The sequence below is a fragment of the Polychytrium aggregatum genome, assembly GCF_025602895.1.
Source record: "Polychytrium aggregatum strain JEL109 chromosome Unknown BJ171scaffold_13, whole genome shotgun sequence".
NCBI lineage: Eukaryota > Fungi > Chytridiomycota > Chytridiomycetes > Polychytriales > Polychytrium > Polychytrium aggregatum.
Genome location: NW_026516215.1, coordinates 817,332 through 834,703, shown reverse-complemented (window position 1 = coordinate 834,703; position 17,372 = coordinate 817,332). Strand labels below are relative to the sequence as shown.

At 56.3% G+C, this 17,372-nt stretch overlaps 4 protein-coding genes across 4 annotated transcripts; 1 reads left to right on the top strand and 3 right to left on the bottom strand.

The window, feature by feature from the left end:
• Positions 1–532: 532 nt before the first annotated feature.
• Positions 533–5,793, top strand: BJ171DRAFT_598127 (uncharacterized protein; the record flags this gene model as incomplete). The annotated part of the gene is made up of 16 exons (XM_053114814.1): positions 533–652; positions 842–911; positions 1,000–1,046; positions 1,177–1,770; positions 1,876–1,944; positions 2,173–2,304; positions 2,487–2,625; positions 2,787–2,905; positions 3,029–3,146; positions 3,285–3,480; positions 3,652–3,860; positions 4,040–4,097; positions 4,228–4,399; positions 4,540–4,768; positions 4,977–5,201; positions 5,369–5,793. 16 exons carry the CDS (start codon positions 533–535, stop codon positions 5,572–5,574), a joined length of 2,703 nt encoding a protein of 900 aa, XP_052968024.1. The 3' UTR covers positions 5,575–5,793.
• Positions 5,794–5,818: 25 nt separating this feature from the next.
• BJ171DRAFT_55380 (S-adenosyl-L-methionine-dependent methyltransferase) lies at positions 5,819–7,759 on the bottom strand. The gene is made up of 3 exons (XM_053113068.1): positions 7,078–7,759; positions 6,800–6,939; positions 5,819–6,657 (listed from the first exon to the last, which is right to left on the bottom strand). Exons 1-3 carry the CDS (start codon positions 7,496–7,498, stop codon positions 5,950–5,952), a joined length of 1,269 nt encoding a protein of 422 aa, XP_052968023.1. The 5' UTR covers positions 7,499–7,759; the 3' UTR covers positions 5,819–5,949.
• Positions 7,760–8,448: 689 nt separating this feature from the next.
• Positions 8,449–13,753, bottom strand: BJ171DRAFT_614050 (uncharacterized protein; the record flags this gene model as incomplete). Its single annotated transcript, XM_053115310.1, has 12 exons — positions 8,449–9,980; positions 10,127–10,225; positions 10,319–11,180; positions 11,334–11,423; positions 11,565–11,678; positions 11,828–11,944; positions 12,092–12,191; positions 12,390–12,433; positions 12,559–12,707; positions 12,946–13,351; positions 13,483–13,511; positions 13,709–13,753. 12 exons carry the CDS (start codon positions 13,751–13,753, stop codon positions 8,802–8,804), a joined length of 3,234 nt encoding a protein of 1,077 aa, XP_052968022.1. The 3' UTR covers positions 8,449–8,801.
• Positions 13,754–15,599: 1,846 nt separating this feature from the next.
• Positions 15,600–17,113, bottom strand: BJ171DRAFT_422841 (Alpha/Beta hydrolase protein; the record flags this gene model as incomplete). The annotated part of the gene is made up of 5 exons (XM_053107567.1): positions 15,600–15,660; positions 15,794–16,059; positions 16,219–16,414; positions 16,590–16,766; positions 16,947–17,113. The coding sequence occupies 5 exons, from the start codon at positions 17,111–17,113 to the stop codon at positions 15,600–15,602; spliced, it is 867 nt and encodes a 288-aa protein (XP_052968021.1).
• Between the last annotated feature and the right edge of the window lie 259 nt (positions 17,114–17,372).

Here is a 17,372-nt window from a genome sequence, read left to right as displayed (position 1 = left end):
ATGCATGGACAGGCGCCAGAGCCGAATCTCTCTGGTAGTGACTGGCATTACCTTTGCGAATCAGGGCCCCACATGCCCTCTCGCCCACAACACATGATTCCAATCAGGTCGCCGCTCGCCGGCTGTTGATCAAAGCCGTCTGATTCACACAACCCACACAACCCACACCACCCACACCACCCACACAACCCACACCACCCACGCAAGCCGCGCTAATCAAATTAAGTTTGCTGCAGTGCCCATCCACCCGCTCCAACGCCGCTGTAATCGGGTTGCAATATCGTTTCCTTCCCACCACCCCCTGGACATGCTGCGGACATCATCGGCAAACTCGGCAAATCGGCCAAAGAAGACCAGCACCGGTCCCTCGAGCCGACCTTCCTCGACGACGAATGCAAGCCGCCTCAGATCCTCGTCGTCGTCGTCGCGACCCTCCTCCACCAGCGGGATGTCCAGGTTCGCTAGATTCAATGCTGTCGCGAGAGACTGTCGCATCCGCCGAGGGACCGCATGATGCAGATGCAGATGCACCATGGCAGATCGTTTAATCGGCGATCGACGTGTTTTGTTCCCCAGCCGGCTGGCCGAGGTTACTGTCACATACAGCGGCACTTCAGCCGTCATCAACACGGCCCAGAGCAACGAAAAGCTGGTACGCTCTCGATTGAACCGGGTTCGGACTCTGTTGCTCATCAAGCGAGACAGACATCCCATGTCGGCCTCCACGCCGTCAAACGTCCTATTCTCGGCGACGCAGTCTGTGCCTCCGCCGCTGTTTCCTGATAATTTCCATCCGGTTGCTTTTCGGTCCTGTGGAAATTCTTGCCGCAAATCAACCCAGATGCAAAAGCTTTATCGATCCAAGACCCACACGATCGCAAATCGCGAGCGGATCGTCGAAAAGTCCTCCCGTAAGCATGCAGCCGCACCAACCCTCGGGCACTCTCTCAGTTCAATGCCGCGATACTCACTATCATTTGTGCGTTACTACAATGACAGAAGAAACCAAGATGGCGTGGTCGTCTTCGCCCTCGTTGCACATTGAGGTATTTGCCCAAGTGGATCAGAGCGCCTTGAGTATTCCTGACTAGACGCTAGTTCTTGGCGACATCGACGCCTCCCCTTCTCTGAGACTGATGGCTGTGATTATGACTTCCCCATGTCGTCTCTGTCCAGTCACTAACTCCAACAGCCGCCAAGAGTGCCGATCCGGCAGCGCAACCAGGACTGCATGGCGGGACATTTGTCACGCAGAGGGAGTATGAGGCCCGTGGGCCGCTGGTCCAAGGTGCTCTGGTCGCCAAGGCCTTTACCGGTTCTCACGCCCACCAGTCCCAGCAGTCGCAACAGCATCCAGGCTCGCAGGGATCCGCCGTCTCGGCCTCGAACCACCCAACAGCCCAGCCTGCTTCATCGCAACCAGCAAGTACCGCACCTCCCAGTCACAGCCTACAAACCGCATCCAGCACCCCCAAGGCCGCGTGCATGACCATCTCTGCATACAAGACGCCGATCTATGCACCCAGATCCTCGAGCATAGCCGGCCTCGGACAATCACAGCAACAGCTTCTGCTGCAGGCCCAACAGGCAGGACAGGGCAGTGGAAGTATGGCACCCTCCACTTCCTCTGCTCTGAGCGGGCCGCTGGCATCCGCAGCGAGCTCGATCATGCCGCCTGCTGTGAGCACCTGGATGAAGAGGCTCAACGACGACATTGCCGAGGGCATGGCAAACCTTGCCAACAAATCAAACACAAAGCCTACCCCCGAGGTGCGGTGTCGAAAGGCAATGCAATCCGAGTGGGTCGATTGTGCCGGACCGTTCTGGAGACCCTGGCGCTGATACTCCTCGTGTAAACATTGCTGTGCCATCAAGGTTGCCCGGACCGACGAAGAGAAGGATCTGAACCCAGAACGGCTCAATCTGAACCGCAAGAACCTCTACGTAGGTGACCCCACTGAATGATACAGCCGGACTAGATTCCCGAAGCCCCCCCCCAACTCCACGCTCGATCCTGGCGATCGCTGCCAGCACAGCCGATATCTTGATCGGCATCTTGGTGAACATCGTACTTGGCACAAAGCTCTACATAGACCCGAATGTCAGCTTGTACAATCGCGATGACTCTAATTCCATTGCGTGGTTGCTGTGGCGAACGCCCCCACCCCTTAGTCCTGTCTCTTGCTCTCCGGAGAAGAGCGGCTGAGGCTTCTCAACTACCAGAGCAACTTCATATCAAAGATCGAGAATCTGACCAATCTGAGAAACCTTGTCTTTCTCGACTTTTACAACAATCACATCGAGGTGGGTTGAGCTCGAGGATAAAGCACAGGGACGGCTCCAAACATGTCCCATTGCAGCTTCTGCGGCAGTTGGATCACTTTTGGGCGCCGTCGCTGGCCGCATCGCCCATCAGGACAATCACGGCGGCGAAGAATGGGGTTGGTGGGTACGAGACACAAGTCTCACTCGTCGTTTGCATGCAGCGCATATCAGGCCTGTCGCATCTTCAAAACCTGCGGGTGCTCATGCTTGGTAGGAACCGCATCCGTCGAATCGAGGGATTGGAAAACCTCAACGGCTTGGACGTCCTGGATCTCCACAGCAACCAGATATCGGTCATAGGTCAGTATGGACCAAGGAGATGCGTCGCGACGCTCTCTGCTGATATGGACCTCGTGGGCATGAGCAGTGGGCATGAGCAATCGACAGGTGATCCAACCTGAAGGCCGTGCGAACCCGTCGAGCTGCTGCCGAGTCTGATCCACCGTGAATCGACTCATCAGAAAACATCAGCCACCTTTCCGAGCTTCGTGTTCTAAACCTGGAGGACAACCGCATCCTCGAGGCATCCAATTTCATTGGGCTCAGCTCGGTGGCCGAGCTCAATCTGCGACGAAATCAGGTGAGTACAGTCTGCCGGCATATATGGTGTGGCTGTTTTGGCGACAGGAGCTTGAGCAACATGGCGATCATCTATTGACGCTCAGGACCGCCATTTCTTTCGTGGCTGCTCGTCTTTACACAGATTGCTCTTGTCAAAGATGTTGCGAGCCTGCAGAATCTGCGGCGCTTGATCCTCTCCATAAACACCATATCGTCGCTCGACAGCATTCAGGACATTTATCGCATTCCGCATCTGATAGGTAACAGCCCGCGCTGAGCCCACGAGCGGCTGCTTCATATGATGGACATCAGCCACTGCAGTCGAGAGTCGCTGATGTGCGTTCTCGATCGCTCGGACTGCAATCGCGCGCTCAGCTCTGCCTGCTCATTTGCCGCAGAGCTGTGTATCGATTCAAATCCAATAATCGAAGACCAGTACTCAAAGCCCTTCATTATCCATAAAATGAAGACCCTGAAACTCATGGACGGCAAGCGAATTGGAGACGATGAACGGCGTGCGGCTGCAAAGATCTCAAAACGGGAAGCAGACCGCAAGCGCGAGAGCGACAGGCTTACGTTTCAGCTTGAAGAGAGGTAACGAGTCCTCCGTGCTGCAGGCTCGTGCACTACACAACTGGCCGACAGCCGCGATGGCGGGGCTATTTTTCGTGGCTGGTGGACGAATCAGCGCTCCAGGGTGTGCCAATGCCCATGTTGCTCTGAATCTGAGACGGAGCGGTGTGCCTGTCAATTCTTTGGATCCAGAAAACGTGTGATTGCCGACATCAAACGGAAATGGGAAGCCGAGCTGGCAAACATCAGCTCAAAGGCCGAGGACTCCAGTGGCACCAAACCTGATCAACCAAATGTGTCGGCAGCGTCCGCAGTTGGGGACACTGCAAGCATCTCGTCGGCGAAGCCGCTGGTGCGTGCACCCAGCGCCGGGAAGGTTCGCCGAAGTGCGGCAGAAGAAGGTACCCAAGTGCATCGGTTTCTGATGAGCTACGGCTTTGTGCGGGAGTTGAGATATTTGCATGGATGGCTGGATGTAGATGGACTTGGGCGAGTGCTGTCGTCGTTGGGCTATGAGGGTTTTCGGCGACCATGCAACTCATTGTCAGGACCTTGGCCCATTTTCGAAACTCCCCGGCAGTGAAGCTGTTCGATGGGCAGAACGCCTTTGTCGAGCTCCAGAATGGGCAGCTCTCGACGTATGTACTATGCTGTCTGCCATATCTTGCTCCCAGTGGCCGAGGCAATATGAACATCTGATTGGAGCAAGAGCATTCAGCTCACAAGAGCGGTTCTCTCCATCTGGCCAAACCAACTCGGATGCATCAGATACGGCGATGCGCTGGCCATACTCGACCGCCTCGACTACGGTTCTGTTGTCTCCATCCACTTTTCGTTCGTGAACTTTTCGAAAATCGTGCAAGTCTTGCCGAAGCTGAGGCGGTTCCCAAATCTGGAGTCGCTCACGTTTTCAGACAATATGCTGAATCGACTCAAGCAGGTAGACGAACTTGGCCCCCTTGGAGAGCCGGATTCTTGATGATGAGACGTGACCTTCCTCTGCTGTGGGGCAGGGTCTCGTCGAGCAACCCACCGCCGATCTTGGATTGTGACACGATTGATCGATCGAATTGGGTGCAGTCCAGGCAAGGGCTCACCTCAGACCTGACTATCGCTCATGGACAGATCAACCATCTATGCGTCTTGCGCGGCATCAAAGAGCTTGACATTGTTCGAGACCAGAACATCGTCTCGACTTTGCCGCTGTTCCGGCCCTACACGCTGTTTCGGCTTTCGCACTTGCCGCTCAAGCGGCTCTGCGGCGTCGAAGTGACCGAATCCGACTGGGAGGAAGCACAGGCCAAGTTCGGTACGCTTCGGTCTTGTTTGCAAGTGTATTGCAAGGGGCAGGCATCGTCCTATTGTGTATGGCAAGATACCGGCCAGCGCTGAGTCCGGTCGGCTCACAAATGCGGGTTGTGCTGTGGAGCGGGGCGATGGCTCGGTCTTTCGAATGCACAGCGATGCTCTGTCTTGCGACCGCTACTGAAACAAGAAAGAACCCTCTGTATCAATAGGGCCGCTGCGCCGAGTCGTCGAAAAGGTACCCAATTTCATTATCTCGAAGGTCCCAGACTATCAGCTGCCGGTTTATCAGGCGGAATGCTTGGACGACATCAGCCAGACGTGGCGACTCGGCACTGCATCCCCGCCAGAGGAGCGGGCCGAGACCAAAGAGGTGATGTCTATAGGCAAGGCGGTATCGACGAAATCGAGCCGGCACCGAAATTTCGTGCACTCATGTACGTCGGGAGAGGGAGGCAGAGGGACACTTGGGCGATTGCTGTGGGCGGATCGACATGTATCCTGTCGTGAGCGGCCGGCGATGGCGACAGTGCAAGTGCTGACAGCTGTGCCAACACTTGACTGCACAACCAAACGACCCTGGGACATATGCTGGCCGAGTTAGTCGTCCAGTCGCTTGTCAAAGAAAGCCTGGACTGCAACACCAAACTCCAGCTCTTCAACGAGCTATGGCCCAAAATGATCCGAAATGCGTGTCTCCGGGGAATGCGACAAGCCAACAACCCCAACGTCTCCATGTCTGAGGCCCTGACTGCCATCATCCTGAAGCAAGGCCAAGCCATGCAAAGCGACACGAGAGGCCGGAGCTGAACAGGATGGCTGTTGATGGGTGATTGTACATGATGTGTAGCCCTCTCTTGGAACTGAAAAGCATGTGCACGAATCCGGAGAACAGCCGTGCCATGCCCATCGCTGGACCACCGTGGCCAGCTCGTTGTGAACATCCTTGGTGTGATTGCCGGGTAGTCAGTGCTGCACTGCTGAATATATGAACCAGGACGACGATCAGCGAGGGCCGCTGAAACTGGACGTGGCGATACGCTGTTACAGCGGCTTCTGATTCTGTGCGGCCTGCCAAGAACATCCAGCCAGACAGAGCTGTGCGAGGCGGCGAACATGAAGCCCCCCCCCATCATGAAATGAGTTGTGATGTCTATGTGCGGGTGCCAACGATTGCATGCCAAGTTATTGTGCTTTTTGGAGGCGACAGACAAAGAATCCCTCATAGTCCTCCGATGGAAACACCCTCAGGGCCATGCGCAGAGAAGGATGGAATCGTCCGCCAGGCACCCGCACGATCCCAGGCCCAAAGCCGGTCGGCAACGGCTGCGGCGGGTTGTCGTCGTCATCGCCGTCGTTCCAGAGATTAACGCCCTTCTTGGGCATGCCCTTGGCTGGTGACGGAGCAAATTGAGACATGGCTCCTCCCAGAGGGACAATGGCCATATCCGAGTATCGTTTAAGGAACCAGTCGACGACGGCTTCGTTCTCCTCCGTGCCGAGAGTGCATGTCGAATAGACGAGCGATCCTCCGGGCTTCAGCAGGGCATGCGCCGACTTCAAAAGCTGGCGCTGCAACCGCGAGTGTTGCAGAACCCATTGCCGACTCCAGCTTTTGTATGAACTTGGGTGACTGAGATGGATGACTCCTTCGCCAGTGCATGGAGCATCGAGGAGGATGGCATCGAATGGCCGGTCGAATATGCGGTTGCGAGTGTTCGAGTCCTCCTGCGCCATCTTCTGATGCTGCCGAGCCAGCTCTTCTATTTCTTCAACCGTCGGGTAGCTTACGGGGGCCATGTCAGAGTCAGGAAGCTCGTCGTTGGTTTGTGCAGAAAGGTCGATCTCCGGCGCCGATGAGAGCCGCATTCTTGTCGCATCAACAATCCGAATCTGCAATTAGACGCAAGAGTGAGCTTGTGGCTGTACTCGGCATCCGGCCGCGATATCACATCAAGTTCGGCTGGTCGGCATGTTTGATGGCCGGTTGTGTTTGGACTGTGGCTCCAAGCGACACCACCAATGTGTCTCTCACCTTGACGAGCCGCCGGAGGCTGGTTGGCAGAACAGTATCCACGTTTTTTGCAAGTATCGAGGCACGGATGACGTTGATATCGTTGGCGACGACGCTGCCACGCTTTCCCACCAGCTCGGCGAGCTGCAGCGTTTTCCCGCCTGCCCGAGCAGCCAGAAGATATCCAGGAGGAAGGTTTCAGGGATTTTGTGCTGTTAGACTCGCTGGGGTTGGTGGTGAGCAGGGCCAAGCTGTCGCCACAGAATCGACAAGATCCATGGTGATCTGGCGACACGCACCTGGAGCAGCGCACATATCCAGGACCGACATCCCGGGCTCGACCCCGAGGGCCAACGGCGGTAGCATCGACGACAGCGACTGGAAAAAGATCTGGCCATTTTTGTAGTATGGGGACGGACGGAAGTGCCGAATGTTGACCGATGGATCCGACACAGCAAAGGCCAGGGGGCTGAACGGTGTTGGAGTAAGCCGAGCGCCCTTGGTCTTCTTGGACGCTTGCAGCGACCGAGCCAGCTCCGCGATGCACTGTCGTTGCTCATCGGGCGACGACAGCTTGAGAGTGTTGAGTCGGAAGCTGGATCTCCGGGTCACACTGTATGCCTCGAGGAGCTCATCGAGTTGCTGGGCCGAGTATATGTTGCTGAGGTACTTGAGCAGCGGCTCGAGCGTCGCTTTTGCCGTCCTGGATACGATCGCCATTCGCCTTGGCTGCTTGGATGGCTGCTTGGATGGCTGCTTGGATGGCTGCTTGGATGGTTGGGGATCAACATGCCGACATGACGCGGGTTCATGCGGTCACAAAATCGAGAGAGATGCCTGTGCTCTCGGCTGCTTCTCGCAGAGCCTCGGGAGATCGATTCCCAAGCACTCGATTCCCAAGGAACTGCACATTGCCATGAAATCCATCCAAACACTGAAGCGGCCACATCGCAGTCCCGGAGTGCGATCCGAACAGGCATGCGGCCGCGCCAGCACACCTATCGGCTGTTGCCCAGACGCCAATCTCGCTCTCACCTCGCTCTCGCCTCGCCGTCGGTCTCGCGGTGTAAAACCGGGATCGCTTGATCACACCAAATGAATCACGTGGTTGATCGGCCAAGCCACATTCACGTGGCGTGTGGCTTGGGTCTCGCTGCACTATAAAACAGTGGCGCGGGCGGCAGCCGCTCTTTCGCCAATGTCTTAGGATATACCTACAGACTGACAACATACTTAATACCACATATTACCCGAGGATGATGAACGCGCCAGACGACGGGAGCTCTGTTCCCGATCTGCGCCAGATAGTTGAGGGTAGCCCTGCTTGCAGGTGCATATGCTGGATTCTGTATGCGTCGGCGCTGGCCGGGTCTGTCCTTCTGTCCGCAGGCGGCTCTGCTTGCGCACCATCGTTTCGCTTCTGCTCGGCCATCTCGAGTTGGTGTCCCAGGAGCATATTTCTGTTTTATTGTCCGTTACCGGCAACGGGGAGCGAGAGAGGGCTGTGCCAGCAAGCGACAGAGAACCCTCACAATGATGACTGGAGTGTTATGAATTATTCATCATGAATGCAAACATGCCTAAATTCTGACTACGACGGTATCTGACTCGTGAAGGGCTTCTCTGGTCGATCGCGCTGGCACAAAATGGACGAGAGGGTTGAGTGCTCATCGATATGCGGCGAGGGGGAAGCTGCGTCTTCCGACTCGAGAGACTTGGTTGCTGGCAGAGCCCAGTCTCGCTTTCCGTCATCAAGGTGGCAGGGAGCAGGCTATGGCGAGGGCCCCACCAATTCGCCCTCCAATGATATGTCCACCCCCCAGTGCCTTCGCTGTGGCCGTTCAGATGGAAGGTGCTGCTCGTTGGCGATCGGTGGCCAGAGAGCGCTCGGGCAGATACAACCCAGCCACCGTCGACGAGGAACGGTGTTGTGGAAACCAAACGCCCTCGTTTCAAAATGAGTTTGATGTATTCCGATGCAGAGCTTGGCGCCTCATTGAAGCACGCCTGCCCACCCTCGAGTCTATAGTCCGCTGCTGCTCCGAAAGTGGCGATTCGAGCGCCGAAGTGGTGTGCTCGGGAACAGCGCCGGATCCAGCGTAATCCGATTGGACGCTTCGGGCTTGAGGATCTCAAAATACGTCTCCCTATCGGACAGCTCGGAGTGGCTGCTGGCGGTTTCCGCAACTATCTCGGCATCATTGGCGGCACTGCTCTCGGGCTCTTCCACGCCTCCATCAGTCTCCTCGGCGTGGTCATCGGATTCGTCGTCAACGGCGTGACCTTCAAACCCTTCGTCGATGATGTGACCTTCAAATCCTTCGTCAATGATGTGGCTTTCGAGCTCTTCAGCAACGGCGTGACCTTCAAACCCTTCGCCGATGATGTGACTTTCGAGCTCTTCGTCAATGATGTGGCTTTCAAACCCGTCGACACTGTGGCTTTCAAACCCTTGGTCAATGATGTGGCTTTCGAGCTCCTCCTCAACGATGTGGCTTTCGAGCTCTTCGTCGGCGACATCATCGTCATCATCGAGCACCTCTTCAGCTTCAACGTCGGGGAGCCCGAAAGCATCATCAGCGAGCCGCTCAGCAGCGTCGCGCAGGTGCTTGCTCAGCTCGCTCAGTTCGCCGATGGGGCTTTCCGGTGCATCCGTTGCTTCGTTGTTATCGTCCACACCCTCATCCATGGTGGTTTGCACGTCATATGCCTTCGGTGTGCCGTGGGAGTCATGTAGCTCCTCCTGGTCCAGAAAGCCGATGGCATCTTCATGGCCAGCGTTATGTTCAGCATCATAATCGTAATTACTGCTGATGAGCTGGGAGTCGTCAGCGACACCGTCCTCGGCATTAATGTCGTCGCTGTCGTCGTGCTGATAACGTGTATCGTTGTCGTCGTGCTGATACGGTGCGCTGCCGTCGGGACTAGTCTCTCGTTCGGGGCTGTCGTCCTGTGCCGGCGGCGGCTCGACTGCTTCATATCGCTTGGATGGAGAGTTGGAGATCGGCACCACCTCCTCCAGATCCGAGGAGCTATCGTCGCCGGAATCGTACTTTGTTTCGGATCGCTTTTGGCGGTTCAGGTAGCTGGTATACTGCTCGTGCCACATTTTCATGAGCTCGATCATCATCAGTCGCTTGGACGGGATGTCTGAGAGCGGAAACATAGGATCGCCCGATTTTTCGCCAATGTCCAGGTTGTTCTGCCAATATGTGGTTGCGATGAACATTATAGGCACGCACATGAGCATCTCGGGCCAACATATCGATCAGTTGGCCGGTCGGCCGCCCTCGTACGTCGTACGCAGAGGCGGCTGGCAATCCACCCCTGACAGAGTGCCGTACTTACAAACATTCCTGTGAGGTGGTGTTCAGGATTGCTCATGAAAACCTCGACGTAATGGAGTAGAAACACGCCGCAGTCGCAGTAGTTGTCTTGCTTGGGGCACTGGAGAAGCAGACGGGTGCGTCAGCGAATGCCTTTGCGGTCCGCCGGACTACCCTCGACAGCAGCTACCCAAGTGCACCCATCTCGACAAACCTTGACATTTGTATAGAAGAGTCGCCCGCTTTGCCGCACTTGTTCCGAGATATCCAGCTTGAGCTTCTCCTTGGCTTCATGGATAAGGTACCACGATATGATGTTCTTGACCGACCGGCGAGTGCCATTGAGTGAATCAAACACAAAGATACGGCAGTCCGCCATGCCCATGTCCCGGACTTTCTCCTGGTCGTTGATGTACTTTGCTTTGTCAGCAAGGATCCTCAGCCTTTGCTGATCGAGATTTCGAGCCCCGGGAATGGGCGTCGTCGGACGTGTCGACGTGTATCCATCATCATCGGATTGAGCGGCGATCACAGCAGGTGCTGGGCTGTCGACTGCTTCTGGCAAAGGATCTTCATCCATCATTTCCATATCGTCATCGAGCCGGACACTGTGAGACTGCAGCAGCAGACTCGGCATGTCGTTGTCAGCCAGCTGCATCGACCCATCGGCCTCATCATCGTCGCGGAAACGACTAACGTCGGCCCTATCCGTGTCAGTTGCCGGGCTGGCGCTAAGTTCATCATCGGGCTCGTACGAGTCAGGGATCTGGATCGGCAGATCCGGTTCCACAACTTCAATCGATGCCAGCGAGTCTGGCGTTGTCTTTGCCCTGGAGTGCGACAAGGGCGGCGGCGGCCCGGTTTGGCCGTGTTCGTTGGTCGGCCGCTTCCGCTTGAGGGACCTATATGCCTTGTCGTGCTCGTTGTCGAATGTATGGTCTGCAATCGGAGGCAAGCCTGGTATCATGCCTTCATCGACCACTTCATCAACATCACTCGCTAGCGCATTGCGTTCGCGCTCGACGGCTCGGACGAAGGCACCCGGATTGTAGATCAGGACCAGATACCAATGGAAGCTGACACCGAAAATAGAATCGATTAGCGATCGGCACGCGCGGGTGGTGGTGGTGGTGGTGGTGGTGGCCATGATGAGTGCTTCGCCAGCATCCAGCCTGCCATAGTACCCCCTCAGGGTCCAAGATCGGCTCGACGGCGCGACATATACGTACTTTTCGTTGACCGGGACAAACACATATGTCTTTTCAAAGATGTTGACGTTTTTTGTCCACTTCTTGACCTTTTCGTAGCCGCGTAGTCGCCTGCGATTGTGGTTCACGGACGTAACGGGGGCGTGAGACTGGCTGATGGCGCAAGCGAAGGCGCCTTCCTCATGGCAACGCTCGCTCTCGACCGCCAATATTCGGAGCGGGCGAGAGCCACAACAGAATCCATCCACTCACGCTTCCTCTTCGCTCTGGCTCTTGGATTTCGGTGCCGAGATGTAGTCGTAGAAATGCGAGTTGAAAAGATGCACACTCTCTCGCTGAATCGGGCTCCAGCTATTATACAGGTATCTGTGCGCCAGCCAGGTAAATCGGAGAGATCAGGACAGGGCCAGTTAGAGAGCGTGAAGAGATGACACATGTATATGCAGTGTGCACCATCGCGGGCAGTGTACACACACTGAAGACGTTGGAAATGGGCCGATGCGCATGTTACTTACTTGAAGTATGCCGCGATCAGCGTATCGTTGAACAGTTCGCCCTCATCGAGTCGGATTGCATCGCTATTGGTGACGGGTATAGCCCCGACCTCGCCGGGGGGATAGATGAGATAGAAACTGCATCGTTCGGATTAGCCAGCAATCGATTGCGTGCATGTAATAGCACTGAAGGACATAGAGCGGATCGGCCATGAGTTGCATCCAGTCCAATCATGACGTTGACCCCTCACATTTGCCTGCTGGCATGCGGTATTCTGAACGTACTCTGGATTTCCAGCGAGGTATTTTCGCCACTCAGATTCCTCCTTGGGGTTGGTTTTGGCCATGACAAGTGCGTCCTGGTCGTTGACGTTGGCTGTGCTGGCTTGCCGGCGGGTCCTCAGAGACAGCGATCGGCCAATCGACCCGACGCCCCCAATGTAAGGTTTGGCTCGAGGCGACGCGGCGACATCATCAATTGTCCGTCCTGGGCTCGCAGACACCCCGCCCTCCAGTCGGCTTGGCTGGTGCCCTGCTACTTTGGGCGTCGTGGGTATTGCCGAACCAAGCCCTCGTGTCGCACGATAGCTGAGGCCCAGGGCATAGTCATTTACTAGCTGCTCGCGGCTACAGGGAGCGACATCTAGCATCAGATCCGGGCGGTAGCATGGTAGAGCGCGCAATAGGAAGAGTGGCCGGAAAGGGAGATCATCATTCCGAAACCTTGGATATTGTGCCGGCCACGGACGTACCTGATTTTAATGCACTTGGATCCATATATCTCGTCAAATCGATTTAGTAATGCGAGCGCCTTAGTCGTGGATTCCAGTCGGGCTACCCAGAGTCGGTCCTCGCGCTTCTCTTCAAAGAGAATTGCTATCTCTTTGCCACCCATATAGACCTGCGATATAGAGAACATCGTTGACAGTTTAAGCACCGTAGACGCACCGACCGCAGTAGGATACCATCCTGCGCATTGTACGGCAGCATCGCCGACTACCACAGCGCATATTCCCCGTCTGCATGCCGCCGAGATCAGTGACTGTGCCGTCTCAGAAGGCCCAGTGGCATCGCGTCTAGTCAGCAAGTGACCTGCATCCACTGTCGGGGCGATATCATGGTCACCGGCAATATCGTACATTGATGCTGGCACCTTTAACTGTGCATAAAATGTGCTGCTTTGCGTATTCACGGATGGTCACTGTTTGGTGCCCGATGAACAGCTTGCTGGCGCCGAAATCCTTGGCTTCCGCAGTGGACTTTTCAATGCACTCGAGGGACACGGCATTCATGATCATGTCTCGGTCGGCCGCAGGTGTCTGAGCGGTTATGGGCGCAACAGTTGGTGGCTCTGCAGGCTTCATCTGGTTGATGCGGATGCGGTGGATGGAGCGGGGTCGCATGACCGAGAGTAAGTTGGGCACATGATTCGAGGGCTCCAGGTCAGTTTGGTCATCCGTACTCGAGGACTTTTGAAAATAGTGGGAGACTGACGGTAGAGATGAGTGCCTCGTGGGGCTGGCTGATCGCGAGGTGTCTGTCTTTCTGGGGTGCGGGGCCGTCGGCACGTCCAAGTCACTGATTTCGGCAATATGACTCCCGCGTTGTTTTAGCGGCGTGCGATCCGAGTGAGGAACGGGCAGTGAGTGCTCCCCTTGCTTCATGGACGACCTTACGATAGCCACATGTTCTGGTTTTGGTCGAGCTGGAGTGCGAGCAGGCAGCTCGGAGGTGCCAGTGTCAGCTGTGGCCGGCGGATTAGGCATGAAATGGTCCAAAAGTTCCTGACGCTTTGGCTTGGGAGAGTAAAAGCATTCCGGGACTCCATTAGCCACACAAGCATCAACGACTTCAACCTTCTGAAAGCAGGCTGGATGACTCCGACGCCGAATCAAGACTTACCAATGGTGCTTGAGGTGTCGATTTAGAAGCGCGAGCATCGGCCATGCTGGTCACGCTGTCATGGGGACTGCGATTGGTTGGGACTTGATCGATCAAGAGTCGAAACCATGGCAAAGTAGTGCATCACATAGGACCACAGGAGCAGCGAATGGGAATGTATGCGACGGTTAATGTTGCATGGCCAAGCGGATATAGGGAGCAGCCCGCTGTGGGATCCAGGCGAGATATGGACCCAATGATCCATGGATGCATTGTCTCCCCTCACAAATCCGCTAACAGACAATGCCAGATCAAAGTGCCCCATCCGAAATGATCATCTACATGATTTCATCCATAGCACTCCGTCTGCAGTGCTTCATTCTCCAACTGCCGAGGATCTTCCACATACCAGCGGTCCGCCCCAACCTTGAACGAGATATATTGGAACCGATTTTGTATGGCGAGGCACCACCTTGGTGCTGAATGATAATTCGATTAGTCACCAGGCTTCATTAGACAAATCATCGGTCTTTCAATACGCTGGTCAATAGACGATCGGGCCGACATTCAATCGCTGGATGGAACCATCGGCAGCATGCCCGTGCTCGAGGCGGCTTCGGCAACAGAGCGGGGCTTTGCGCTCATGGCATAAACCAACGTCTCGACCATATCAGGCGTAGAGCTCGAACGTAGCCGCACCAATGTTGCAGTGCCCGGGTGTCCCGAATATGCCGGTCTTCAGCGTCCAAGGACAACTGGCGACATATGACCCATCGGACTCGGCAATATTCACGTTGCATGAAGCACTTACAGGTCTGGACGATTGATTTGACGGTGTCACTATCAGCGACGGGGTCGCAAGCGATCGTTGTGGCCGTCTACAGTAGAGCAAGTGGAAAGATGTGCGAGCCTCAGTCGAGAGGAGCGATTCGACATGCACTCTTGACAGCGACAACGAGCACCGTCACCACACAGGCCGATCATGGCAGGAACGAAGGGAAGGGAGATCTATCATTACTTGTAGACATTCGATGGCCGACTGGTATTGGGCTTCAGCGAGCTCTGTTCTTCATGCATCGGGCTCGATGTGGATTGCTTCTGATTGATCGCGAGCGGCCGTTGAGGAGGCGGAAGTCGGGCGAACAGAGCCGAAGCGGGGGTCGGACGTCGCTCGGGACGAGATGGTTCTGAGGAAGCAGAGTTTGGAGAGCGATTCGAGCAAACGGGGGGGGTCGTCAGCGACCCATAGCCATTTCATATACTTGCTGTGCGTATGCTCTCTGGCCGCCAAAGGCATGAGAGCTGGAGGTCTGGAGCCGGCAGGCGATGAACACGGTTCGTTGTCTTGACGATTTGCTGGCGACGGCATCCCGATGACCAATATGGCTCGAGCAGTCCGGACAGCACAGTGCCCCAAGGTCTTGGACTGCAGCCCCCATACCTGACAACAGTCTGGCGGATAGTGCAGCACGGCGGCGGAGCAGGACCAGATGCAGCCGGCGTCGGGCAGAGGACAGATTGCCCGTCGTCAATTCTGGCTGCTCTGCCTTTCATCCAACCAAAAATGTCAGGCGCAACAAAACCGAGGGCGGCTGCGTCTCGCTGGCGCTCTCGTTTTCCGGGAGGGACGGCACGTGACCAAGCGCACACTGTGAATCGGGCTCGACAGCTTGGCCGCGGCCGACCGAGGACATCCCCGTTCTCGCTCATGGGCTCGGTGCTGGAAGGACATTGCCGGCATTTGCATGCATTTACTTGCTTGCGTGAATGGACATGGAGTGATATTGAACGCCCACCACTCTGCGGAAGAGCAGAGCAACATCTATGCGGAGGACTGCGCGGCTATCGGCAGCAGAGAGCGACTTGGTCTTTGAAGAGGAGCGGCGCCGGAACGGGGATTCCGACAGCGTCGTCAGGGCTTGAGGAAGTTGGTGACATGCTGCATAAACTCCTCGGGCTTCTCTGCATGGATCCTGACGACGATCCAAGACAAACCGCCACGAGGCGTTAGACTCCGTGTGTCATCAGGCACGGCACCGATCCAGGCCGCGTGCGGTTGATATGCAGATGCGAGCCTGTTGACCCGATCGAGAGCGGCATTCTCACCAGTGGCCCGTGTCCATGTACGTGATCGTCGCCTTGGGAAAGAATTTTTGGATGGCTGGATGCGACTGAGGCGAGACATATCGGTCCCGCTTACCCCCCAGGAACAGCGTCGGATGGTCAAAGGTGCGGTTGGTGTTCTCGTATGGGAAGGCCCAGAGCTTCTCGAGCGAGTCGTGGATGGTGGCCAGGTTCACACGAAACTTGAGATAGGGTAGGCCGGGCTGCTCCTTCAGGTTCGTCAGGATAAATTGCCGGATAGGAAGTTCCTGATCAAGACCGAACGCGGACGGTGGTTGTGTAAGAGCCGTGATCCCCAATGCCTCCGGTGCTCGAGGGGCCTCGATACGAGCGTCAATGTGCGGGGTGCTGCATCGATGCAGTCACCCGAAGCGGTGTCGCTGTGGGTGACGGGCATGTATGCATACCGGGACGGTGGTCTTGAGGATGGCATCAGCCTCGGCAGCCGTCTGCACCTTGGCGGCCTCGATCTTCAGCATGGCATCGACGTAATTGCCAAAGACCTTGGTGAGGTTTTTGGCGACCGGAGACATGTCAACGACAATGAGCTTCTCGATGTCGGTGCCGCCCGTGAGGGCGAGATGCATGGCGACTTTTCCTCCCCTGTAGATCGACCCAAGCAGTACATGACTCAGTTAGTCAACGACATCAACGACCGCGCCAGGCCGGTCCGATCCGGCTCAGCGATTCCTGGACAGAGCTGTGGGAGTGCTGCTTGAAATCGACACAGCGGCGGTTTGCCTCGGACAGCAAGCGACCCACGGCATTGTCAACTTACATGGAGTGGCCCATGAGATGAACTTGCCCAAGGCCCTTGCTCTGGATGAAATGCGCAACATCCGCCGCCATGAGCTCGTAGTCGTGGGCATCGGCATGGGGCGATTCGCCGTGGTTGCGAAGGTCGAGTGCGATTACGTCGGTGCTGAGCCTTCCAGCAAGTCCCTTGGCAATCGATCTGAGGCAGCGGGCGAGTCGGATCGAGGGATGAAGTGCCAGTGCCAAAAGATATAGAGGCAGTCAGCCAGGGACGCAAAGGTCGAGGCTCAAAGCTGGTTCGGATGGAACGGGAGCTGCTGGCGACTTGTATGTGCTGAAACACAATGACAACAGCGCCGACAGCGAGCGATGGCCGAACCTCCAGTTTTGCTTGGAGCCAAAGAGGCCGTGCAGAATCAACAGAGGCGAGCGAGCAGTTGCCGGTGATGGGTTGCTGGACTTTGGAGGATGGAAAGTGGATGCTGCCAGATCGACGACAGAGCCGCGATGGAATGTCGAATGCAGCCTCTGGGCAGCAGACGGCATCCGCAAGCAGGCCATCGAGAGTCGCTTCGTCAGCATGGATGCAGCTTGGTACCGATGAGGTCAGCGGGCAGTGGCTCCAAGCGGCGGGTGATTTATAGCCGATGGCAGTCGATGGCAGTCGATGGTTGCCGATGATTGCCGATGGTTGCCGATGGTTGCCGATGGTTGCAGTCAGCGGGCGAGAGAAATGGATCGCCTGCTCGAAGCCACGCGACCCCAGAAAACGGCGCATCTGGCCAGCACCAACGCTCCCTTCCGA